The 27,572-nt window shown below is 38.5% G+C and overlaps 4 protein-coding genes across 4 annotated transcripts; 1 reads left to right on the forward strand and 3 right to left on the reverse strand.

Moving 5' to 3' along the window:
• Window positions 1-1,593: 1,593 nt before the first annotated feature.
• LOC143446103 (uncharacterized) lies at window positions 1,594-4,369 on the reverse strand. Its single transcript, XM_076945594.1, has 5 exons — window positions 3,911-4,369; window positions 3,665-3,784; window positions 3,308-3,486; window positions 2,975-3,200; window positions 1,594-2,655 (listed from the first exon to the last, which is right to left on the reverse strand). The coding sequence occupies exons 1-5, from the start codon at window positions 4,132-4,134 to the stop codon at window positions 1,989-1,991; spliced, it is 1,416 nt and encodes a 471-aa protein (XP_076801709.1). The 5' UTR covers window positions 4,135-4,369; the 3' UTR covers window positions 1,594-1,988.
• Window positions 4,370-8,265: 3,896 nt separating this feature from the next.
• LOC143446816 (uncharacterized) lies at window positions 8,266-9,716 on the forward strand. The gene is made up of 2 exons (XM_076946633.1): window positions 8,266-8,671; window positions 8,855-9,716. Exons 1-2 carry the CDS (start codon window positions 8,266-8,268, stop codon window positions 9,385-9,387), a joined length of 939 nt encoding a protein of 312 aa, XP_076802748.1. The 3' UTR covers window positions 9,388-9,716.
• Window positions 9,717-12,788: 3,072 nt separating this feature from the next.
• LOC143447352 (uncharacterized) lies at window positions 12,789-16,029 on the reverse strand. The gene is made up of 5 exons (XM_076947410.1): window positions 15,589-16,029; window positions 15,339-15,513; window positions 15,209-15,265; window positions 14,580-14,836; window positions 12,789-14,280 (listed from the first exon to the last, which is right to left on the reverse strand). Exons 1-5 carry the CDS (start codon window positions 15,929-15,931, stop codon window positions 13,319-13,321), a joined length of 1,794 nt encoding a protein of 597 aa, XP_076803525.1. The 5' UTR covers window positions 15,932-16,029; the 3' UTR covers window positions 12,789-13,318.
• Window positions 16,030-19,056: 3,027 nt separating this feature from the next.
• On the reverse strand, window positions 19,057-24,892 carry LOC143447018 (CD2 antigen cytoplasmic tail-binding protein 2 homolog). The gene is made up of 10 exons (XM_076946921.1): window positions 24,626-24,892; window positions 23,568-23,600; window positions 23,369-23,456; window positions 22,215-22,384; window positions 21,663-21,746; window positions 21,195-21,357; window positions 20,881-21,023; window positions 20,628-20,763; window positions 20,284-20,378; window positions 19,057-19,654 (listed from the first exon to the last, which is right to left on the reverse strand). Exons 1-10 carry the CDS (start codon window positions 24,713-24,715, stop codon window positions 19,544-19,546), a joined length of 1,113 nt encoding a protein of 370 aa, XP_076803036.1. The 5' UTR covers window positions 24,716-24,892; the 3' UTR covers window positions 19,057-19,543.
• Window positions 24,893-27,572: the final 2,680 nt, after the last annotated feature.

Here is a 27,572-nt window from a genome sequence, read left to right on the forward strand (position 1 = left end):
TTGCCTAATGTCCTTGCTCCTTGGCAATTTTGGCAACACGGCACTGCATTAATAACCACACTCAGACGCTTGCTCCTGTTCAGTGGTCCTGATGAACAGGAGCAAATTCGAGCAATACTGCAACAGGCTACGCTGTATAAAACTGCAACTACAACATCAAAAAACAAATAAAAAATGTCTGTATCAACTGAGATTGACAAAGGCTATAGGCGAGTCCCAGCTCGGTAACCGGAGTTCGTTGTTGCCTTGAGGGGTCAAGCCGATGAGGAATCATCCCCGAGTTTAAGAAAAACTTTCCTCAAAGATCGAGATAACCTACCCTATTACAATAGTAGGCCTATATGCTAGGCTAATATGTTTTTGATTACGTTTATCAACATGAATACCTTCGACGAACTCCTCACGTTCGAAAGGAAGCCCGGATATTAAACTCTAACGAACTGACCAAGGTCGAAAGCACCCGTATGGAAAGAAAGCGTTGTGATAACATACAGTCGCTATCTGCTGGTGCACAAAATATGTCAAAAAAGCTACTTTGTACGATTATTGATTCCCAAACAGGCACATGTGGTGCACACTCGTGCGTACCATTGCACACTTTTTGTTGCCTACTGGTGCACACCAGTCTTTCAAAATAACCCTGTCTGGTGCACAAAAAACTTACGTTCCATTCTGGCGAAGGCAAGAACCAAGATTTTTAGAAAATTCCTGTTTCGAGTGACGTGTTTGCCAAACCCATATTTTCAACCACCAGTAGTGCCAAAGATTACCGTCCGATACATACCAAAGAATCATATACTACCAGGTATAGATATTACATTAAATCAGTACTTATGCAATGCCGGAGATTCTTCATATACAAGGCTGCAGATGTCATGCTAAATTTTTTTCCGGGCGTGGTATCGTAGACGTTTGGCATGACTCGGCACAAGTTTTCTCTCGAAAACCTTGGAGATTGTTCTCGGCTTCAGGGAAAACATACGAAGTTACAAACTTACCTTACAAATAAGAAAACAATACTATCACACTTACCGGGAATAGGCCTACAAGGTTTTGATCGGAAAACTTGCGCTGAGTCATGCGATATTTTTACGTCACAATGGCTGGAGCAAATTTAGCAGACGGTCATGGTGTCGTGCCAAATGGTGATCTCCTGCCAAATATTGATCCTCCTTTGTGAAGTAATTAATTCATTTAAAACGCACAATAAGCAGTATACACAAGTAGGCTACAGAACTTGCAGAGAAAAGTAGGTCAACACATGTGACCTGTATACGGTATTTTGTTTGCCAGTTTTCATGCATTCGTAAAAGTTATGGTGTCATACCATTTAGCCACTGAATATGCACAAGCTTTTTGCTGAGTCAAATCCTTTATGAGACAATGAATTTATTACGTCACAAAGAGGCATTAATACTTTGCAGGGGGTCACTATTTGGCGCTATAGCAGAACAAGTCTGGCACGACACGGGCAAGGCGATTTGCGTTGGCGTTTGGCCCCACTAGTGGCTAGTAGTTGAGTAAATTATCCTCTATCTATCTCTTTCCTACTCTCGCTTTCTCTTACTTTTATCTCACTTGCCAACTAACCGTATAGAAAATCTGATATCCTAAGTTATACACAAAGCAATAAAATACTTGTTGAAACATAATAACATAAAAGTTTGACAGGTGCAGCAGTTGATTAATAAACACACTTTAAAAGCATCAGAAAACAATTTAGTAAAAGAAAAATAACAAAAATTTTGTACTTGATTTTAGTGCAGAATACTTACAAATATAACGGCACACGGCATTTTTCCTCAATTTCAAGGGAAGCTAAGATGCAAACAGCAAGTCTTTAACATGCTTCGTTTGCTGTTGAGCCCTTCTGGTATAGGCAAGGCCTTTAGGCCTTTATCGGTTCATCTTTAGTGCTTAGATATCCACATATCATAAGCAGTACACCAAATAAGGCTTATTTGGCTGTGAAATCTTCCATGAGATTGTTAAGTATTCTCATCAGCATTTTTATATACGTATTTAACTTTACTTGCATCAAAATTTCTTGTGCAGTGCGGTCGATTTGCCACCTTTCTATTCCACTCATGCCAGGCCGGGGGCAGCAATTTCGCGACGTTCTTTTTCCGTCCATAATCTCCCCATAGATGTTTCCAAAGCGGCTGGTCATCTTTTTTCGGCCACTCAGCTTTTACAACGTTATCGTCGCCTTGACCTAGTTTCTGACGCAGAATACCAGTTATCCATACGTCATCCATAGGCAAGATCTTGGTGACGCGAGAAATGTCGTAGAGATCCTTTGCCATGGCAACGGACATGATGTAAAATCCTCCACCGCAGTAAGGTGGATATCGCTCCGGCGAGTATTCTTCCTTAGACACGTACCATTTGCTACTGTTGTCTCTGTTAGGCCCTTTCACTTTATCAAAATAATAGACGCAATATATTGGCGACTTCTCGCGTACAAGCTCGCGCGTTATTGAAGGGTCAGTTTTTCTACTGAGGAACATCTTGAACTTTATTTCATATTCTAAAAAGTCGACCAGATTCCCAAAGTTTACAACAAAGTCGTCGTCTGTAGAGGCATAAAAGTAATCAGCCGGTAAATTTTCAGCTGCCCATTGCATGGCTGACGTCACCTTGATCGGCATGTTTCTGTGGAAAAGACTTCGTTCCTTTATAACTGTATGCTAATTCTTGGTAATACGTATCGTATACGGTGATATCCGATATCTTCTGTTTATATGTTTTGACAAAATCTGTTGTGCTATAGGTAAGATAAATAATAATCCTCAGCGAAGTTTGCCCTACAAGATGTAAAAATGTTTTCCAGTGGAAATGAAAAGTTCATCAAAGAACTTCTCATTTCCAAATTGGCGTGACGACACAAACCAAAGCGGAATGCTTTTGTTTTTGGAAGAAACTAATTTGTTGACATCATACACAGGCTACGTTTACTGTTCCAGTACTTCACCTGTAATCATCAGGTCCTTCGAATTGCAAAATGTCCCCAAACGTTTCAACTTCTTTCTGCAAGTTTTCCTGGGCCGCTGGGTCGTCGACTTGGCCTAGAACAAAAACTTTCTCTATCCGAATTTGGTTGAGAAAGTATATTTGTCCCCAAGTTGATCTGATTGCCACTCGCCGATCAAAATTAGTCGTCTTTGACTTCACAAAGATAACAATTCCAAACTTGGCGTCTAATATCAAGAATCGATATTACTTGCAACGCATGTGTGAATCAAAATCGACCTTTAACACCAATTGTTTTTAGAGTCAGCTATAAAACTGTGGAATATTAACTTACTGTACATTTTCTTTTGTACCATATGAACGCAGCTAGCCCCATCAACCAATGCATAAATCGATTCCACGACTTTGTCCGGGACGACACTGAAATGCATTTTGGCTCTCGGTTCGCTCCAGTTAGCCATGTATAAGTGGTCGGGAAGTATAGGAGGCGGTCCAACTGTCGTGTGCTCGTCGCTGAAACGGAGGCAAACAATGACATGAAAGCGTTGAACAAGCTCAAACGGGTTCGAAGCAGCGCGAGCAAATTAATGCAAAACTTATATGGATTCCAGTTTGTTATCTCACTTGTATTGTACCATGACTTTAAACATTAATTTTCTTTATTTCGGATAAATCTTTTGTTAAAACTCACTCGTGCAAAAGTCTTTCATCAACTTCGGCTGCGTAATCCAAAGTAATGTCCGGATTCTCATCCTCTCTTTCGTGTTGACCGCAGCTAAGAGGTGGTGGACACAGCTCTTTAGGACTCGTTCTGTAGAAGCAGAATTTCAGACATTATAAAGCATGTAGACAACTGTTAGGGCAAACAAGCATAGACAGTTTTTGGTTAAGCAAAGTATATTATACCCTCATGCGCAGTCGCATATGAGGTTCATACCCGATAGGTAGAAGAACTGGAATGTTCTTCCAAATAAACAGAAGTAGGAGCAGTGCTATAATGCTCACGATAATCATTCTGTAGTGGAGCCTTGTACTTCCATATCTACCACAACAGCCATAGATCGTCTGCTGATAGCGTATCTTTCTCAATTTCGAGACCGCTGATTCAGTTCTAGTCCATTCTGTTGCGCTGTAATCTTCGTTTTTTGCGCTGAATAACATCCCTTAAAGTGAAATGTAGCATGGATGCCTGTGAATTTTATATCGAGAAGCTTCTTCGGTCCAACACTTTGCAGTGACATTACCTGGACAAGACGGCTGTCAACCTATTCAGTGTCTAGTATCAACCTGATTAAAATATCATCGCTTTTATGTGTCTGTACTTTCCAACCTGTTTTTCAGATTTCTCAGCAACCTTTAACACAACGAATCCAAAGGATTCGGCACCATGAATGAAATGAATAACGACAACGTAATTTAGTAAACTTTCTGGCCACAACGCTCCTAATTGTTATGGAGTAAATGAATGTTTTAGTACAATTCGAAATTGCCTTCATTACTAAGTGCTGGGCTCACAAAGCGGCGTAGAAATAAAGAAAAGCCTGTGATAGATGATACACCAGTCCTTGGTTAGAATTTCGACTGAAGAAGTAAAAGTGAATACGGTAATCCAATCCCAGTCTATATTGTAATTTGATCTCCTTGTCTTGTCTTCTGGCATTCTTTTCATTTTTGAAATTAATATCCATATAATTAAGAAGGATATCATGTTAAATACACATACACATCTTTGCACTTTACATTTGAAACTTTGCATTTTATGAGAAAAGAGAAGATCCGGTTTGTGGTTTGACTTTTCAAACGTCTTAAGATTTTACAACCGCAAGCTGGTGCGCTTGAGTTACTACGCTTTGAACCGCAACCAATTTTTTAGTTGTCTTTTTCATCGTGCGTAACTACGTATCAAGTAGACATATTTTTAACAAAAAAACATTTGAACATTACAAAAATTATAGGAAATCAATTTTACATAAACAAAAAAATATGCAACACCCTACCGAAAAGATTTATGGAAAACTTTCGCAATTTGTCTTATTAAAAGTCAATCTTTTGGCTCTGTGATATACTTTTAATCTTGAATAAAGGAGAACAAAATATAAACGGAATTCTTTGATCATCACAAAACAGAGCTTTGAAAGATGAAAAATATTTTGTATATAAGCCGGCTGATAAATTTATGTACTGTAGATTTGTGTAAAATATTCTTTATGAAATTATCATTGCCCATGCATTTGCGAGTGTGAATGGAAAAAAGCGCTTGTTTTCAAGTAAATAAATTTTTGGAATTTGTAGTTGTGTTTCGTTCCGAAACAGCATTGGGATAATTTGATGTTTTTGCCAACATACAGACTAATGTAATGATAAAGTCCTTGATACGGCGATGGGACCGAACAAAGAGATTTTAGACTGACTCACACCATGAACTCCGGGTTAAAGAAATGTTTTTATAAATAACCGCCGCCAATAACTGCCTGTCAAAGCTGTTATTTGCGTAACGCCACCCTTTGTGTTTTTTGGTGAGTTTATCTAAATTTAGTTACATTATAGAGCAGAATTTTTCTTTGTGAGTTTAATTGCTTCTGCAGCAATGACCATCTGCTGCGTTTCTGCTTGGCTTCAAAAATTTACTTCAAAAATTTTCAAATGCAAATAAAACTATCCATTAAAATGCAGAGTGATAAAATCTCTATTAGTGTCGTATATTGTAATTTAAAACACTGCCAAAATTTACTATAGTGAAAGCATTTTCGCTTTTTAAACCGCGTAAATTCCGGTATAGTTACTCACAAAGGTGTCAATACAATGATTGCAACATAAAAACTTCTATTTTATTGACAAACAGAAGATAATTTTTCAGATATTTGAGGAGAAGTTTAGCGCAGATGCTTGTGTGCTTAAGTATACAAGTGACCAGTTAAAGTAGCGGTCACAAGGGGAATGGCATACGTGGCAGATATGGCTTGTGACGAGACAATGTATAAACAAAATACGTAATAAGTTCTGCTCACTTACCATACATACACATTTGTCAAAGTTGTCGAAATTGTTCGTTTGTTTGAATCATGAGTAATACGCTTTCGATAACTCATTTATAGTCATTTCCCGCTAAGGTAAACAAAGAAAAAATTTCCCTATCTATTGTTCTTATTGTTACGTAATTCTTCTTAAAATAGATCATTTTCCTACGAGATTGCCTTCTATGATGACGTCATGTGTTAAATACATGAGCACAGACAATACCGTTTGTCGGCAAAGTCCTGTCAAATCGATAATAACGCGATATTAATTATTTCGCCGCAGCGATTATCTAAAGCGATCGTGAAATATCTCTTTTTTTGCTCCGTCGTTCAAAGAAGTATCGACGAGTGTCTTACGGCTCTTGCGCTTCGTGGACACGATTAAGATCGTAATTACCTGCGCACACATCGTTGCATCGGTTCCGATTGGCGACCCCGACACCTGTAACTGTGTCGTTGATTTTGCACGCTGTAATAGAACAAAATAAACAGCTGGCGTGCACGATTTGCCGCTTGCTCTATGGGTTCATTGTAACCACGCGTGCGGGTATGAAGAAGATCGGAAGACGTTTTTTAACTTCATTGTTGACATCACAACATCCAGAGTGATTACCTCGGTCGTCAGACAATGGTTTACTTTGTAACCAGTCCTTTTGCTAACGAGCCGTGTTGTGAGGTCTTTCTCTGTCGTTTGAAAACGCCATCATTAAGTCTGTAATCCGTTAATTTTGACGAGATGTTATCGGTTAACTTTTCCGCTTTTTCTATTTACTGTAACTAGATTAAGTCGCAAACTTACAAGCTAACAATTCACTGAAAACCGACCGCAAAAACAGAACGATCCGTTTAAAGGAATTTCACTTTGCTACAGACAGCCATGAAATCATTTTGATAAATTGCAATTCGAGGAAATGCTACAAATATTAACGCGTCTTTCACAATACTTAAGGTGATATTTCATTAGCCGTGAATAACGCTTGAAATATGAGTGTAACGTCACGTCATTCAACTACAGAAGCACGCCCCGAATCTTTTCGTTCCATTTTCTTGAAGCGGACGACAAAATAAACTACTGATGTGCCAAGGAAAATAAATTACCGTCTTTTCTCCCGTTGTTACAAATATTGGGTTATCAAATTCGTGTCTGGAATATGCTTCGTTTTCTAGTTTATGCAAAGGTTCGAAGTTGAATTTTTTCGTCGTAGACTTTTCTTGTTTTAATCATCTAATGGCCAAAGGGCGGCCGTTCGTGGGTGTTAAAATATTCACTCAGCCAAGAACGCAGGAGGTTTTATATTTCAAAAATAACAAGCAAATATTGAACCTCGCGTGTGGGTTAAAATCTGTTTCTACTCAAAGTCAAGTGGAAAACTTCCGAGTCTTAATTTAGAGCACTCTTCAACAAATAACCACAAGATTTTAGTATTTGGCCAGTCGTTTACACGGGGACATCAAGTTGACCAAAAATAACACATAAATAACCGGCAAAAGCAACAAGCTTTTAGTTTCTAATTATGTTGTTGTTCAAAAACAAGCGTTTAAATGTTGTTTTTATGTGGGTGTATCGTCTTTGAACAGCAGAGCTTTGTTTGAGTGGTTTCAATCTAGGTTTTATCGGATGTAAGTTGTGTAAACAAAGTGACTTGTTTCGAATCGTGTTCCAAAATGGGCGTAAACGTCCACTAAAAGCTCACATACCGACTGGCGATTTAATTGTAGACCTGGTTGACACGAATTTTATGCCGCGCTGGTTATTTTACACAAGACCGGTTATTGAGGTTGAATCCGAACGTCATGTGACGTCATCATATCTGTTTATGAGACAACAACACATCTTGGAAAATACTATCGCACGAAACTCTGAATATAATCTAAAATATTGAAGAATGCTTTCAGGGTTGCAAACGTTTTCTCACGATTGTTTTGCTGGTTCTCACGCAACTGATTGTGTGCCCAGCAGACGCGCGTCAAATAAAGAAAAAAAAGAAAACTTTAACACAAATTCAACTTATATCTATCTCCCTAGAGGGCGCCAGAAAGCGTAGATTTCTTTATAAAAGGCGCTGGGAATACAGCGGATACACACAGATCTGCAACCTTAATCGAAAGATTGAAATCTTCTAGGTTTTAACAAAAGTTTCAGAGATAAACGCGCTACGATTCTTGCAACCTGCAGTTTATATACTTTGAAGCCAGCAAGGTTACCGGACAGTTTACGATCAGTAACATCATGTTCAAATTTTGTTATTTTCTGAGCACATGGATCTGGCTTTTTATGACAACACAAAACGTTTTATCGTTTGAAGCAAGAAACCTTGATATTGCGGAGGCAAAAGTAGAAAAAGAGCCACGCTTCAGTGGCGATTATGCTGGGTTTAAGAAGTTTTTTTTGAATCGTGTCAGCGCTTACAAGCAAGGCCATGAGACTTCGGCCGAAGCCGCAAAAGAAAATCTTTCAGTTGGACTTTTGAGCCGGATGAAAAGATCTTTCCATAAAAACGCCGCCCACGAGGGACGATCCAAGCGGTCAAACAGGAGGAGATCCGGAAACCAAACGTTCCAGCGATCCGGAAGGAAACGGATGAGAATCGAAAACTCATCAAGTCACCTGAGATCTTCCCATCCCACTGCGCTATCAATCACCGATGATCGAATGATCTTGCCCATGTTTTATTCTTCAGGTGAGCATTTAATCAAGGAATGCACGAGTCTGAAATCCTTGCGTTATTTAATAACTTTTTGGTTGCAACTGTCCTCGTCTTCTTAACGTTATTAACTTAAATGTTTAAAAACATCACTTCTAATCCAGGATAAGTTGCTTCAGTTAGACTTTCAGTTAACTTGCTTATTTTTTCTCTTTACAGGAAGTGGGAGGCTTAACTACGACACTTCGGCGCTCACTGACATAGACCGGTCAGTGAAAGTCGAAAGAGCGGTGGTGAAAGTCCAGTTCAACGTCGAAGAAAAGTTCAGCCCTTTCGGTGGAAGGCGACGCAGACACGCAGTTGACGTCATACCACTACTGGTTGAGTTTCGACCGAGAGGTGAGCGATGGATAATCTCACGTGGAAAACTGGTGGGAATGTTCAGTCGGTCACAAGACAACGAGGTCAATAGATCACCGCACATGCGCACTAGCCACGTCGTCGTCAGACATTATGAATTTGACGTTACTGACGTAGCACATGCAAAGTCCAAGCGAGAAGACGAGGCCCTCATGAATATGACCGAACTAAACTCCGACCTGCCAAGTCTGTCCAAGTGGCGGTTGCCAAATATTGGACTGGTCTATATTTGCAGAAGACGCTCAAACAGGGCAAATACCAACTGCACGAAACATGGCGTTAGCTTACACGGGTCACCATTTCTCTTTTTTAATCTTTTAAGACACCGCTGATTTAGCTTTGCAAAAGTTTTTCAGTCTAATTTATTTAACTTGGTCGGCGGAAAGTGCTGAACCATTACGAAATTGTGGATTGACGTATCACCAGCAGAAATTACTTTGACATTGTCAATTGATTACGCTTTCGGTACTTTAAAACTTTATTCTTGTGAAGAATGTAGGACTACATGCCAACTATGCTGTCGCGGTATATTGTATATCAAGGGTAGGCGTTTTCATATCATAAACAGAAGAATATCATCATTGAAATAAATTCAAAACGGTTTGCATACGTCCATTAACACAATAAGTTTTCCAATTTTTTCAATACTTAACTAAATACGATATTGCATCGTTTTTGACTTTGCCACGACGTTAATCTTTGCCACGATTTCTTTGATGGAATTGGTCTTGGGCAGTTGGACACTTTTTTCAGTAAATATTAATAACGCCTTGTATCGATAATCCCACAGACAATTTTGCCCCAAAATATTCAAGACTTCGGTGCAAATTCCTATTGTGGATCATTGTATTTATTGCTTTTACAACCACAGTCGTTCAATTAAACTTGTTTTTCTGGCAACCAACTTGTGACGATTTTGCCTATTATATTTATATGACACACAAGTATCTTTTGCACATCTCTGTATGCGACGTTTTGTTGTGACATGCTGCATGCTTTCGTAACATTGTCTTGAACGTGCGTGCGTGCTTCAAATTGTTTCGTTGCTTTTACTTATTTGCATTATTTTTAATAAATTATGAAAAATAAAAAAGGCTATTTGGTGATATAACAACCTGGGATCAAGTTCAATAAGTTTTAGCATAATCTCAACTCTCAATCCAAGACAAACATCTTTTCTGTAAACAAAACGTCTCTTCAATTATTATTCATACATTTGTTTGACGTTCAGGGTCAACAGTTTTATTGGAGAAGTCTGAACAATTAAGAGGAAATTTCCAGATAAATATAACAAATTTGGGAAACTTCACAATTACGGGGTAAAATTTACAGAAGACAGCAGGATCCGATGTAAAATGTTTTTAAATAGTTCAAAGGAATCTGCGAAAATTGTTGGATACCAATCCCATCTTACTGGTCATTTTGAAGAAAAATGCAGGGCAATAAAAAAAATTACACGAAAGCTGCAACCATTTGCAGGTAGAAGACAAAGTTACATTGTATCAATGACACGTTGCCATATATATCTAACCTGCCAATTCTGCAGCTTATGCTCTAAATTAGAGACTCCGCTGCAGAAAATTAGATATTACGACGCTGACCGCCTGCGCTAATAGCAAGTAATAAAATAAAGTCTATTTCAGTAATAAAATTCAAGGTTTTTATGTTTCCTCGTTTGCCTCGTATACGGGAAAGCAGAAAAATGCTGTTCAACGTAGGGTTATCTTAAAGAAAAATTCCTGCTGTGTCAAAGGATGATAAATTTATTGCTGCGTTCAATTTTTTGTCTCAGAATAGCAGCTGATACACGCGTTAGCTATTGAATTCGCATTGTTTCACCTTTTATGGAGAAACACGTCGAGTGGCCCTTGCCCGAAATGGGGGTGTTTAATAAATATGTGCCTCTCAACGCATCGCTTCCGAGCGAATTACAATCATGCCGAACTAATCGCTTACAACTCACGCCAAAAGTATCTTTTTGGCGATTTTGGTCCGGTCTTATTTGGGGTTACGGCGTTTGACAAATTTTTTGAGTGGGCTATGACTACTTTTGGAAAGCTCAAAGGCTTGTGTGAATTATTCCCCGTGGGAGTCAAAGTAGAGAGTCCATTTTGGTATTTACGAACGTCTTGCCGCCTCAATAATGCCGTAATGACAAGATTTGTTGGAATGCAGTGATGACCCTTCGCAATTCCGGTGACCCCAGCAATTCCAAAGACCTATGACGTAGAACGCAACAACGACACAACAATGCAAAATGCGATTATTCAATTTGTGACGTATGCACACGTCATAATGAGTAGTTTCCCATTCACGCGAAGTGTCTTTGCTGAGCCTTAAATTGTTTTCTCACAAAAGAAGCGGTTATGGCGTGAAAACCATGCAGACTGATGTTTTCATGTTGGCATATCGGGTGGCAATTTGACTTTTGACCGAAATTGGTTACTCGTTTTCCGGCGTTGGCTAAAAATTCTCCTGTATCAGGTTACAGTGACAAGGTGTCACATAGTTGAAATATTCTTTCGCCAAGTGGATGCGGCAAGCGGGAAACTGACGCCCAAAACGGTTTTTGATGGTCACTTTAAATTACTTAAGAATTCTTGAGATGATCCTACCCACGTCGAAAGGATTTTGTTAATTGTGGCTTAGCGAGAATTAATGAAAAAATCGCTTGAGATCTGACATAAAGACGCCGGTTCCGTTTCGTCCAATAAACGTTCAACTAAGATTTAAGTAAAATTAAAAATTAAAAACAAATCATTAAAACGTCAGATTAAAGGCTTAGCAAGAATGTAGGTTGACTGATCATCGGATGCAGAACATGGTATCTACCGCACATTGGCTCGCCTGGATGACGACCACATACCAATGACGCACTGCCGGTTTTTTCTGCAGAATTTCTAGTAAAATACCGACTTTATGTTACAGCATGGTATTTGAGTTAAATTCGTATTGACATTAATATTTTTGTTGGTATTATAAACAATAATTTAATAAACAGCAAGACATTATAGAAAGAAAGTGCGTTACCGATGTTATAAAAATGCTTTGGAGACATTTTTGCCACTTGCCTGTAAGCGTTACACAACAATCCCTGACTTGAGGGCAAAGAAAATGAGGAAACTAAACAGCGCGGTTTACGTTGAAAATAACGAGTTTGCGATGACATCATCCGCTTCCGACCGCAATTCCGAGTTTTCTTTAAGGCACAGAGTTTGGTAAATAAATAAACACGCTTCGTCGTGTCGAGTGTGGTGCGCGCGAAAACAAGACATGTAACTTAAAGAAAAAATAAGTGCGTGACAGCCGTGGTCCCGCAACAGAACCCGCTACACTACGGCCTGGCATTACCCGGCCATTCGGGGCTAATTTGTAACGATTGAAGTTAACGCTTTCCGGGAACAAACACAAAAGACTCGGTTACTTGCGTAAATCCTGCAAATGCTCCATTGAATTACGCAAGGGCTCGAGCAACGAAAATTACGTTATACACGCAAACTTATAGAAAATTACAGCGTTTAAGGCGTTTGTGTGACGTTAACGATGCACCGTACAATTTGAACACTATAACCCGACGCTAAAAATAAATCAAGTAAGTATGAAGGCTTTTACACCTCATAATTACATTCACGCCAGCCCACCCCTTATCACGCTCTTTTTGTGACTTAGCTCCAGCCAATAAATCTCAAAAGGGTGCGGGGCCGGCAAAGGTCCAGCCGTTTCTTCCACGAGAACGCCACTCCTCGTTCTTAAAAGCTGGACATCTATTTTGGCCGCCTTGTCGCTGACCTCACCCGGAATCTTAAGAGGCAATGGTCTGTTGACAACAAGGAATCTAAAATCTTTATTCTCTTATTAACTCTTCTTTTGTTTATTGGAAGGGTGTAACGCTTGTTACGTACAAGCGTAGATATATGAAAACGTGCGATCTCCAAACATCAGATATATAAACGTGTTGAAAAATCTATAATCGAACAAAAATTCGTTGCTGTTCCAGAAGAATTTCAGTACAGTGATATAGCAACGGATTCCTACAAACTAATGCGCCTACGACATATAACGTACTGGCTTGCAACAAAGGATTAACACGAATCACGAACCGCCTTTGATACCGATCTTTGTTTTGAATGAAACACGTTCGCTTCCGCTTCATGAATTCCAGTTCATGTTTTGGCGTAAAACACACTTGAAAGGAATTGCTTATATGATTTCTCAGTTGGTTCTGAAAAAAGTTAACTGCAAAGACATTTTTATTACTATGGGTTAAAGCGCGACTCCTCGTATCGAGACCTGCGGCTTCACCACAGTGTGACACTTCGAAAATATTGCCAGCTTCGGGCCCCTTGGCCGGGTACTCTGCAGCGTAACCACACGTTTAATTGACTCGTATGTTTCCGCCGCTATTTGGCGCTGACGCACGCGCTTTAGTAACTTGGTCGCGCAGATGTTCTGCTGCACTTTATTGTGGTCGAAATCGAGCCGAGATTTTCCGTCAAAAGTGGGAGGAAGCGGCTCCGGAAGCATTTCCTTTTTTCGGAGGGGTTTTCCGGAAATAAGGCATGAATCTTTAGCCGAGATGGGAATATGGGCAGCGGGCGTATATAACTCTTGCATGTACCTGCGCATCGAAGGCTTGTATCCTAAATTCCGATACGTTTGCAACGAAACAATCTGTTTGTCCTTAGTCGTTCTCTCGCCGTCCGTAGAATCCGATTGGTTTCCAGTCACTGTTTCCTGAGCAGGTTTATCGATCTCTTCTTCGATCCCGTTGGTACTAAATGGGTGAAGGTCGCGCACAGAGGCCGTAAGCATCTCCCGGACCGTATGTTTGTGACTGGTAGATCTCTCCGACAAGGAGCTTAGAGCATTCGATAAGACAGAAGACTGGCAACTTCGTGACGTTCCCAAAGCGACGGTGACAACGTCGTCGTTTCTATTTTCAATCTCGGACAAGTTCTCCAAACTCGACTGGTCGTTAATGTCGTGTTTTGCCTTCTTTGATAACTTAAACTTCTGGCTAGCACCCGAATTGTTGTTCTGCTGCTCTGGAGCTTGCTTTTTGTCTTCTTTCTTAGTCATCTTCTCCTCCTCTTTAGACTGTCTCAGATGGGAGTCCGGCATGGAGAGCTCCACCACGCGGCACATGGTCTTCTCCTGCAGACGAAAGGGAGGGCAAAGTGGTTTCCTTTCTGTGTAAGAATAACGAAACTTCGAAGTGGAAGTATCTGAAGAAAAATTGTGATCACGAATTGAGTAAATCTATTGCCCTGTGAGTTGCCAAAAATATGTTAGAAAACTTGATGATTAAGACCGACAGGCACAAAGAGTTGAAAATTGCAAAATCCGTTGACACGAAATGGCGCTTATAATTTTTTTAAATTTAAACGACTGCAAAATTGTTATTTGCAGAAAAAAGGGATAAAACATTGACAAAATTTTAAACTGAATATCGACAGAAAATGCATTAAGGAACTTGCATGAAACAAATTATTATAGCGAACAGTTGCATTACAGCAGACAGAACCTGCACGAGTTTCCAAAAGTCTTGACTCTCCTCTGGCTGTGGCAAGTCGCACAAGCTCTTGCACGCCCAATCCTGAAATGCTTTGTACAGGGTACTTGGTCATATCGGGCAAGCGAACTTGCTTACGAAGTGGCGACAAATTCAAGTTTTTTCGTCTCTGCCTTGCCTCAGGACTCGCTATTCCGGTTCCTTCATCCTCTGAATCTTCGTTGCAAGACCCCGTATCCATAACCTCTTCTTCAGGAGTCGCAGGTAGCCTTAATAACAGATAAAAAGCAAATGATGAATACATTAATATACACGATGTCTCTGTAAGTGTAATACACAAAAGTAAACAATAAGAGGTTAATGCAAATTTTGAGGATTATTGGATCATCTTGAAGTTATAAGGTGATACGCATTTATATAAACGATGTCTATGTTACGGACAAAAGCAAACGATAGGAGATTATTGCGAATTTTGAAGATTTTTAGTTCATCTTGAAGTTATAATCTTTGTGCATTTTAGTCTTCTGAGTATAAGCTTTGAGTAACTACGGATCAATAGAGAGCACAAACGTGCAACTGGTTATTCGGTGTGACTGCGCTTGAAAACCGATGCACATTCCTACTGTAATAGATTTCCTTACTGTAAGCTGTTATCCGATACTGTAGCGAGAGTAGTCCTACGCACAGCTGCCATAACTCTGCAAGAAAAATTTCGCTGTCATTAAAATCTCTCCAACACGTCTCCTATGAGTTACAGAAACTTTGACCCACTGAGCTCTGTGCATCAACCTCGGCAGACCGAGATCGTCATATGCTTTTTCAATTTCCTCCATTCCGTACGTTCCATGACAGGCGCAGTTTCTGTGTCCAGTCAACAACGCGTTTCTTAGGGCTCTGTACTCTCGTATGTATTCTCCGATGTCTGAATGGTAGCGGAAGTTGGCCTCTGTGCAAAGTACAAAGAACTACTTAAACAACGACGACGAGGTATTGGCACAAGCATTTATGGCTTTTAACTTACGCGGTTTTGAGTTTTCTTCGATATTTGCTGAATTTCTATGTAACTTTGCGTTGGGTAAGACCACTTTTCCGCCATCCTTCTTTTCCCGTTTCTTCGCTGCGTCTTTCAAAGACTTTCCCATACGATTAGCCCCTTTCAAGGACACTTTCCTTTTCTTGTTTGCCTCATTCAGGTCGCCTTCGCCCCATGGGGTTAATGGGCTGCTCGAACGAGTGGACAGTCCTCTGGCAGGGATACATGAAGAACGTCGTTCTTTGGCGACGGAGCGTCCAGTAGACCGTTTCTGGAGATTGTGGCCGGCAAGTGGCAAAATTGAGCTGTGCCCAGTATCGTTAGGCGACATGATGACCCGTTATAAGGACGCTACATATTGCCAGTCATAGCCTATGCCTTAAAACTTTTAAACAAGGTAAATATTTTTTCAACAATTTACAACCGATCTAGGGACAAATTCATAACTTATCAGCCTTTATAGTGTCCAACAAAACTATATTTTGCTGGCATTTCAGTTCACTTACTACTAAAAGCGGTCTGCATTTTAGCAAAAACTTTTACCAAAGGTCTTTTACCCGGTTTCTTATTAATCTAACTTGAAAGTTAAGACATAGTAAACCAAAGCTAATCTAAATAGGGTCTAGTATGCAAGTGCACAACAGGATGCCTTTACATACTACACCTCAGCTACTCTAATCGTGACGTCATCTGGTTGTGCACTTGTATTCTGGACCCCTTAAATATGTCTTGCAGCCAAAATCGACTTATAACTTAACCTTACATAACTAAAATCAACATTTTGAGCATCCTTTCCACGCAACTAACGGCCTATCTTGTACAACTCGCCGCTTGACCCAGTGAAATGGTTACTTTCATTAATTAAATCTACTGTACAGTATGTAAACTCATCATCCTTGACTATCCCTTTGTTAATCAGCACATGACTGCTTAGTCTTTCAGATTTAAGCCTTATAAAGGTTTTTTATTTTATTCCGTTGTAAATGAATGTAAAAAAGTTTAACTATTAAGATTCATCTGCATTGGCGGTATTGTATCAACTACGTAAAGATACCTTGAAAACTGCTTTGGTGTTTTGTGTTAGCTGCGACCTAGCTTGGCTTTTGATAATATGAACAATGACTTTCCGTCATAGGTTTCTATGGTCAGTGAAATTTGAAATCGAAGTAGAATTTCCGAAATTGAATACTCACTGTAAACAACTCTTCGCATAAAGTCTCTGTTGCCTTGATACAGCCGTGCTAGTAAAAACTATAATGGCTACATGACACCAAAATACCTCGCGCATTAAACCAATATGATGCGTGTAAACACTAAAATGCAGCCCCTATAGTAAAACAGATTTGCTTTTGAAAAAGTGACCCAAGAGCTGATGTGAAGAGGTGAATCATATAACGCATAGAGGCTGTGACATAATTCTGAAACTAATGACGATTGATTTTTTCGTTTGGTGTGTATTCTGTAACGTCACGCTTTCGACTAAACTGCCATAAAAACATCGATTTTTATACGATAAAACGGCCCCATAAATTATTGCAAGATACTTAGGCTAGAGACACAAAAAACGTTCTTTTACCATCCGCGCATAACTATATGCAAAGGTTTATGGTCGTCGACCGCATTGAGCCAGTGTTGGTCTGGCGTTATCAAAAGTGCGCTTTTCTTCGCCGAAAAAATAATTTACAAAACTTAGGCGAGCGGCTTTGATAACACATTATCGTTTCACTCCTTGTATGTATAAATCCTCCCGATAACAATTGCCCAATTGTGACGTACGTATGTTTTAACAATACCGCAACGTGCCAGGCTCAGCAAAACGCCTGATAAGTGATAACATCCTTGATATATGGCGGTATTTTAAGCTGACCTAGAGTTTTATCATTTTTTTTTGACACCTATTACGATCTTACCACAACTTACAATTTAGCATAATCAAGGTATTTGGGCCGGTGCATCATTAGTACCACAAGCAACACATTGTACATGTATACAGTCAGCCATTAAGTGTCACAAAATATCAAACCTACGCTGAAAAACTTCGAACTCCTAGTATTACCTGGATCCCACCATCAAGCTCAGGCTATGTCTGGTGTAGGTCTGAACCGGAAAAAATCAGTAGTATTTAAAAAAAACTGATTGCAACTACGTCATACATAGGCTACTTGAAGCAAGTAAGCACACTTAATCTAGTCACATTCTATCTTTAATTCGATTTACCAAGCAAACAATCGTAACCTCTTGATTTCATCTCACCAAATCGATATATAATCCTTGTCTAACAGAAAGCAAACAATGCTTTTTTTCTTTGGAACTACACCCAAGCGTAATATCACTTGTGCGGAATTCATACCCTTGCTCAATGGAGAAAAAAACTTTATTTGATGACAGATAATAACCACTTAAATCAGCCTTAAACAATAAAAAAGGGTTACCAAAAAATATTGATTATGTCCTCGGGTACTATACCGTGGTCACTCACTTACTTTTTGGTTCAAGGATAGATTCCGGATATAATATGGGCAGAGCTTAACGTGAGGAGTCCATACACTGCCTGTGTTTATCAAGCTGCGAGTCTTCTGCAAATTGTTTAACGAAAGCACTTACGCCATCGCACGGGCACTCCCAGTGTCAGCTATCGTTCAGTATCTAGTGTTACTGGCACCTGATATATTGTTCTCTTATCCAGAAATATTGGTTTTACTGGAGATTACTACCTATTGTCTTAAAGCGATTGTTCATTGAACAGCATTTTCTTCGCTGGGCCCACGCAAATATTACGCGCTCTTCTATTATGCGAACAATTACAAACGATCGGGAAAGGACAATCGCCTTGTTACAGAGAATACGTGCCGCCTTCTTAGATACTTTGCTAGTAAAACCCACTTCTGAAAGACATTTAAATCCTTTATGAGCGTATCTCTTACAGATAACTTTTTAAAAGTCCAGTTGAAAGAGATCCTATCAACATATCAGGGACTTCTGATGTCATTGCTCCAGCGTCGCAATGACCGGAGCCATTTTTGGCTAAGACTCGACTGGAGTCCAATTCTATGAAATCGTGTCAGTTCTTTTTGATTATATGCTTCGGCTTTTAGATACAACAAATTTTTCGTTTTTTTCCAGACACAAATAAATAAATAGATATAATCAAAATACAAATAATTTAAAATGTTTTTTTTCTATGAACGCGAATGGGTCAGAACAATGAACCAAATTTGTCAGAATTGTAAAAGTTTGTTGTTTCTCTAAACAGAATGTTTGCTTTTGGCTTGACTTAATTCGCATCTTATTTGCCAAATGACTGGAGTCACTTCTTCCAAAATACTTGACATATGAATCAAATTAAATGACTTGGTTACAACCCTGCTGAGACTGACTGGTTAGAAGTCCACAAGCTTTGAATGTTGATTGTTAACATTCAGTTTGACAAAAATCATTAATTTTTGTGTATACGTCTTGTATTGGCATGCAATACCGCCTTTACGACGAAGCTTGAAATTATATTTCTGTAAATTTCCCGAAATCGTGTACAAACTATCGCAAGATTATGGCTGAACAGTCAAACAACCAGAAAAGTAAAAGTCGAAAGAAGTGGCAAAAAAATATAACCGCCCAATCGTATCAGTCATTCCGAAAGCTGAAAACGGTAAAAAAATATCAAAACAAAGACATAATTTTCTTCCAAAAAGAGTGCAAGAAATTTATTGATGGATACTTCATGAAAATGGAACAAAACTGTTGGAAAACAGGTGGGTGAAGTTTCCCTTTTGGCACGCTAACCTTCAGTTTGTTTTGGTAAACTGTCTGTAGACTGTACGCGTGAAAAGACACAATTGCAAAATCTCGTGGAGCCTCAACAAATAAAAACATCATCAAGACAAAGCACTTCATCAAATGTACGTGACGTGGCCTGCATGCCACATGGCGACAGAGCCATCATAGTTTAATCGAATAAATCGAAGTCGATCCTGCTTGCGTTATAGAAGGGTGCATCTTCTCTGTCCTTGCGCCGAACTTTGACCCCGTCCTTGAAATAGCCCTGCTCCTTCCATTCCTGAGTTCGCATTTTTTTAAGAAATATAAATAAAATTTCATGATAACAGATACAGTGGAAAAGCGTTATTCCGGAACTTAGCGCTTTTGTAAACTCCATTGTAGTATTTATAACTACAGATATGCGGGCAAAATATGGAATTCAGTATGGGGTGCCGTTTGCAAAAAAATGATTTAACAAAATCACGTGAGACTTATGGACAAATGTGCTCGACAATTTAGCTAAATTAGCAAATTGAATTTGACGATTTGGCAAATTTGTCGTTCGCAGTTTTTTTCGCAAGTGGAACGCATTGTTGCATGCGACTTACAAATAAATTTCAAATATGTGTACGATTTAAGACCAAATATGGTTGATGATTTAGCAATTTGGCGAATTGCAAAATGCAGTTTAACTAAATGTACAAGTTTCGTTATATTCAATCATCAACCAAATTTGTCCGTAAATCGCACGCATTTTTGCTATATCATTTTTTACAAACACCGCCCATAATTCACGCCCCATATCACGATATAATGAGACACTTGAGTTAATCCCTTAAAAGAGACATGTTAATTGGCCGACGCACTCGGTACAAACCACTAAATACAGGATATTGTTTTATGAAAATAAGGTAAAAGCAGTCTAACCGCCATTTGTTCTGAGGTGAACGGACCAAACACTTTAGACGCCTCATCGTTCCACTTATATTCCCATTTGACAGAATTGTCGTCCACATTATCAACTAAAAGGAAAAAAGTTTTCACTTTTTTGCAATGCCATACGTATGTATGATGTAAACAAACTTGTTAACGCCAATATACATCACATCAAGATCAACATGAAACAGTTTACTAACAACATTATACAAGTGGCCAATAGCATACTTGCAAATAGCAACCTTTCTAAAGCATCTTTAAATGAATTTGATTAAGCAATTGGATTAAGCCTCTAAGTTAAAAACAAAGAAATTTTCACCAACCCGGAACGTTACCTTCATCTTGTGAGCGTCCAGTTTTGCTTTCTGTTGGTTTTTCTAGGTCAGCAGCATCAATATCATCAGCAAAGATGTCCAGAGCATCATCAGCATCGTCTGTAGTCTTCAATGCTGCTTGCTCGGATACACACAACTAAAACACACAGCAAGGTTCAAGCTTCGTTTGGAAGTTTAGAAATTATAGATTGTTACGCGATTTTCATTACTTCATGGATAAAACTTCTTATGTAAAGGGCGAGAGCCTACTTACAGAGTTCAGCTTGTGTTGAAGCTTTTCAAAAGTGTCGCTGTAAATATCATAATAACCAGCACCAGCCATCTGGTCCGCCAGTTCTGTTAACTGAAGAAACTGGGCTTTCTTTAAAGCTTCATCGTCATTTTTATCAGACTTGTCTGTAATAAAAACCATAAGTGCTGGTACGTTACAAAAATATTTCAAATCTTATTTAATTACAACTAAATTATCCAGTTTTAGCTGCAAAGAAAGCTAAGAAATTCAAGATCTTTGTTTGCTTGGTGTAACAACAGTGGATAAAATCTGTAAAAAAATTACAAAATTGAAACCTGTTGTAGTTTCATCGGTGGCTTCCATGTCATAGACCTTCTCCCGCTGCCATGATCTTGTGTTTGATTTCTTCTTTTTGTTGCTATCGGCACCACCCAACCTCCGAAGACCCTTGCTCACGGTCTCTCCTTTTTGTAAAAGATGCACGATTCCTTGAATGACCTGGGCACGTTAACAAACTATTACTCATATACAACAGATTTAACTTTTATCAGTTATTAATATGTAAAACGTTGACTGGTCAAATCAGATTTGGATAAAACCTCAAGATGTTGTACAAAAATGAATACTTGTAGCTTTGCTTGTTTAACACTTTCTGCAGAAGCGCTAAAGATTGCTAACTTATTACTAATAATTAATTTATACAGGGACGCAAATTAAAAATGGTCATGAATAATTGCCACAGAGATCATGTACGAATTCGTGTAATTATTCCAACAATGCTTAAACCACATGAAGTATCTCACCTTTTTTTCATCAAACTCTTCTTTTCCTTCGTCATCATCGCTCATTTCCATATCTTTTGATGCCTTAGTTTTCTTTATTTTTACCTAAAAGACCAAATCGGGTTCAAAAATTTAAGCAAGCACTAAGAACTTAATCACAGTATGTTTTGAAATTACTAAAATACGATAAAATCACACACACAACAAAATATTTCAGATTATCAATTCTCTGTTCGTGTGGCCTCTCGTACAATAAATCAACAAAAAACAATTTGCTTAGTAATTTTTTTTTTAACTTATTTATCATGAAGCTGAACAACAAGGAATCAATTTACTACTCACTGTATGTACGAGTGCCCTAGTTAGGAATATTAGTGCTCAAGAACACAGAAATTGTAACATATCCTCAATAGTAAGGAAGCTATTTACGATAGGCACAACAACGAAAGCAGCTGGAAATATTATTGCTGATCGAAATCAAAAGAGAGAACCCACTGCTCAATGTGCCAAATGATGTTTGTGAACCTAAATCTATGTCTAATGGAAGCTATTTTAGTAAACATTTAACCTCACCCAGTCTATATTGTCCAGCCAATTATCTCTTATTTCCTTCTCTTTGCTGAAGTGATAATGCCCGGACTTATCAAAGTCTCCTTCCTCCATCTCCTCTTTCAGATTAAACGGGGTAATTCTGGTGCCATCGTCATCATAATCACCATCACCGTCCTCTTCCCCTTCGGCTCCTACATCAATATTCGAGCGATTAACAGCTATTGCTACAACCAAGGGCAACCTATGAAGGACCTGAGGGCTCAAAATCGTTAAAAAAACTTACAGTAACAATATTGTACCATCTAAATTGCCTCATTTGCTGCACAAATTGCTTTCGTAAACAAGAATAAAATCTATGATACATTGTTATAACTTATAAGCTTCACAAATGAACTTCTCTCCACAATTACACCGATTACAAAAGCTCACTATTTCTCCATTAAACCCTTTTTGTATTAAAATTCGTCCCAGGTGGGTGAGTGGATACATATCCCGGTAACTACCCATTGCAATCCTGGTTAATTGCGATGCCTTTGACAACAGTAGGTCTATATTGATTAAACTGTTACGTGTAATTGCTCATGCACCCTGCCCAATGTAGTGCTATTTTAAGTATATACGTTACATTGGCTCTGGTTTAACAAGACCCAATAAAATGAAGTTGAAAACAAAAATCATTTTTAATTGGAAAAAGACTAAAATGACTGTCTCGAACAATCTACATGCGTAGAATGCAGATTAGATCACTAATAACTATAATAAATAAAGAAAAGCATACTGCACAGCAAAAGGTGTACCGTGACTAATGCTCATTGGCTATAAAAACGACTAAAATGCTTGCAATCAATGAAGGATATATATATATATCTTTACAAATTTGTGACAAAATTGAAAAATAAGCATTATGAACTCGACTCATCTACATTTCCATTCAGTAACAAGTACCGGTAAATAAATAAAATTCAAGTCACACTTTTGAGCGAATTAAACACCAGTCAAGGCATATTGATGTGCGTCTAAACAAGTTGAAATTTTTTGGGAAAATAAACTGTTATATAATAGGTACAAAAATCACATGGCCAACTATCTAATTACCTTTAAAAAACTGCAATCCTGCACATGCTAATTAACCTTCATATATCTCTTTAAAAATCTTCCTGGGTAATAATTAATACCTTCCACATCTTCCTCCGTCAGCTTTTCGTAATCTTCCTTTTTCTCATTTTCCTCGTCCTCTTCATCACTATCAATGCTGTGATTCTCCTGTCAATCATAGAAAAGATTGAAAGTCTATGTTGAGAAAAAACTTGCTGCAGAGCATAAGTAACATTAACAAGCAACTCAGCTTCTAATTAAGTTGATTGATAAACTCACCTTAAATCGAGATCCAGGAGTGTTCAGCTTATCCTACAAAACAGGAATATTTTTTGCTCAATGTAGCAAAATTACACCGGTCATGCTTAACACAATTGATCAAATGCGCGTTTATGCAACATAAAAAGTAGTACCATGCTTAAAATTGCTTGCTTAAACATATGATGTTGTCAGATAGTGTCAACAGTATGCTTGTTTAAAAGCAAAAGGCTTTCCTCAAAATTTATAGCTTACTAAATGATAGCAAGCAATTAGCAAATACAAACATATACCTCATATATTTAAAAAAAAGCAGAGTAAATTTCCCAAAACGAAGTACACAATGAGTCAATGACTTAATAAGTTGTAACATTACATTACCCAATTATATACTTTGCAATAATTTATACAATTATAAGCTACAGGCAACTCCGCTTTATTCAGCCAACAAATAATCCAGACAATCGCATTATTTGGACAAAATTCCCAACAACGGAACAAAAAAATCACACACATAATTATCTTGTTTATTTAGACCAGGCGTCACCATACTTTTTTCACAAAGAGCCAGATAATCATGAAAACTAACGATCGCGAGCCAAATTCCCACTTTGTTCGATAAGCTACCATACAATAAGCTCATTTGTGATTGAGGCGGGTCGGACAAATTAATCTTGCGGGCCAGATCTGGTCTACGAGCCGTAGTTTGGTGACTCTTGACTTAGACAAACCTTTGTTTAATTCGGATAATAATGCGTGCTGGATGATTGTGTGGTAACAATGAAATTATACTGCAACCGTATTATCGGAAACAAGACAAACTAACTTCACCACCAACTCTGTTCCATTCGCTTCCAATATTTTCGGTGAGTCAGCAATGGTAAAATAAATTGCTTTTCTGGACATTATCGTTGCCTATCTGTACTACACTTTTACTGTAAAAGTAGTAAAACTAGGCAAATTAGATTCTTGACACATGCCTATCGTTAATTCAAACAAGCTCGTTTTCCACTTAATTTGGACAAAATCAGCCTTGACCAAAGTGGCTGGGTAAAGCGGAATTGACTGTAGCCTAGTACCTGTTTGACTGAAGATGTTGGTTGTTCATCAAATTTTGCAGATTTTGTCGCAATGAGACTGTCTTCATCAAATCTGACACGTTTTGACATATTGCAACAAATGCATTAATACACTAAAATTTCCAATAAAAAATACCCAGTTTATAGTGTGACTAAAACTTATGTTTATATGTGGCTTTTAAAATAATCAACAGCCGAATACTTATATATATATATAACATAAAATGTAAATATATAATAGTCCGGAAGTCCAGATAGGCTACTACACCTTTTTTAGTTGTTAAGTGAAAACTGTTGCACTTTTAAGTCGAGTTTACCCAGGCCACAGTAGCGGAATCTCGAACCCTGGGATCCAGACTGCAGAGTATGGCAGTTTTCAATGAGAAACCTTAAGGGCACAAAAACAAAATTTCGGTGTGCAAAGAAGCAGCTGGTGTGCACGCGACTCGTGGCCCAAGCTTGTGCGGTATTTTTGTTAGGCAAGGTGTGACCTTTTATAACAGAAAATGAAAAAAAAAGTAGCCTAGTCTCCCTTTTTAGAGACATCGCTCTTCTCCCAGTGTGCACTACCGTTTCAGTCGAAAATCTCCATAGTGCCCTAGCAATACTCTGCAGTCTGGCTTGGGATGGTACCTGTACATTTTTATGGTGGGGTTTTATTTTTACCCTTCACAATAACTCATAAGCAGGTTGTCAACGTACCCCTAAGCGTTGCTTTTGGTGTAAATATTGATAAACTTACAGTGTGTTTTCTGATTTTGCTGTAGTTTTGTTTAGTTTTAACATGAACACATTCTGTGTTTGGTGGCGGTTCTAACCTTCCATCGATGTAGCAACGATGTCCGTAATTTACACCTTGCATGTTTTAAGCTCTCACCTCAGGGCTTTGCCGTTTTTTTTTCGTTAACAGATTGCTTTTGTGAGCGAATTGACCACTCCACAAGACTGCAACGACGCTAGCACTATACTTTTCGCTTTCCACAAAGCATTGACCAATGGCGAAAAATAAACGAAAACGATACCATGCCATACCAGAGGAACACAAACCTGTGCGGCAGTAAGGGAGAAACAACATTAATCTGTGGAAGTGATAAAGTCACAATAATAATCTGATCATTAACTAGGGAAGCCTGCGAATTGAAATATGTGCCGATTGTGCCTGAACTCCTGTATGGTAATATTTTATGATACACCTGAGATCTCCCGCGCGAAGGAGCAAATATCATTACGCGACTGACGTAAATATCAACTTCGGCCTTTCTATTGTGGCGTCATAAAATTGTGTCACAAGAAACACGCTTACAAAGATTGCAAGTGCAATGAAATTCCCTTAGTTTCATCTTTTGACAGTTGTAACTTGACGGCAGTGGCAGTGGTACTGATAAGCAGAGCGAAGCCGGTAACTTTCGAATTGGCTCCATTTATTAAAATAAGAATTAGATGTGACGGAGAATAATTAAAGCGTTAATATTACCGTGGCGTAAAATGTAGTCCCTAATTTTTTCGGCGTTAATCTTCCCGTGCTAAAATGCAAGCTTTGCATACAGGCCTGAAATGCCATAATACTTTTCCAAACATTACATTTATTTAAAAATGATCCCCACGGACCCAAACTATCACCTAGCATGACTAAATCACCAAACCCTAAATTAGCTTAAAACTAATCCGGGCCATGTACCTAAACTCTCATCTTTCTCTCTAAAATATCCTCAAAACTTAATTTCACAAAATTCCATTCGGTCAGGCAAAAATAGTAAAAAGCACTCTCGTATTTTTGCTTTATTTCATCACTTTTGCACTTTACTTGCAAATTTGACGAAAATCGGATAAGTTGTTTTTGAGATAAAGGCAAAAAGGTTTTGACCACTATACAGCAAGGAGAAGCAAAAAAACTGTAATATCTCAAAATTTCCTAAATGTATTTGAAAACTTTTTTGATGGAACCTCATGTTTTCAGGGATAAGCTTTTTTCTTATCCTCGTAAAAATGAGCTACAACCTCTAATTTTTGAGATAATAATTTGTAAATCCATAACTTTGAACGACAATAAATAGCCTAATGATGAAGAGATTTTTCAAATTTTCTTTTTTACTACAGAAGAGGAAAAGTAAATAAGAATTGTGCTAAAAAAATATGTTGTTACTATTTCACCGTAGGTATAGCCTATCGCGTAGCCCGTAAAAGATAAGCGGTTAGGTTATAAGAATGGTAATGCTAAAAGTTGGCTTTAGCTATTTAAAGTTTCATCGAGGCTGGATTCAGGTTAGAAGGTAGATTTGGGTTAGGTTTATGTTGCTATGTTATAATCATAACATTAACGTTACGTTCACAAGAAGCTTTGAAAAAACCTTCCAACGCACGATTGTTTCCAGTTAAGTAGTGGCAGCCAATTATAACACCACCGGCCACTTGGTGTTGACAACGAGTAAACTGCAACCATAGATATCTTATATATAACAACTAGATATCCAACTACCTTGCGCTTGCGCTTTAAGAAGTGAAGCCAGTATGGGTCCGCCATTTTGTCAACATATGCGACCAGAAACGCTCTGGCGCATATGTGTTGAATGCAACATATGAAAGGATTATGTGACACTGGCAAATAGTTATGAAATGGAAAGACGTTTTTTTGATGCAGACGATGCTAAGCAATATTGCTAAAGCTCAATTGCATAGTTAAAGGGTGTTTGGCGTTTAAATATGGGTCCAGATACTGGAACGGCCCGTACCGTACCGGTATCATTAGCGAGCAGTTTGTGCGAATGGTAGGATGTTTCAGGCAATAAATTGTGGAAAGTAATTTTTTATGTATCAATCATTTGCTTTGGATCATGCAACTCTTACTCAAATGAAGGGCTACCACATTGCCTTATGCTAGGCTTATACGGTACCGGTAGGCAATTAGCCTAGACAAACTTACTCATTGCTACAGCTAAAATACAAATAT

The sequence above is a fragment of the Clavelina lepadiformis genome, chromosome 2, assembly GCF_947623445.1.
Source record: "Clavelina lepadiformis chromosome 2, kaClaLepa1.1, whole genome shotgun sequence".
Lineage (NCBI taxonomy): Eukaryota > Metazoa > Chordata > Ascidiacea > Aplousobranchia > Clavelinidae > Clavelina > Clavelina lepadiformis.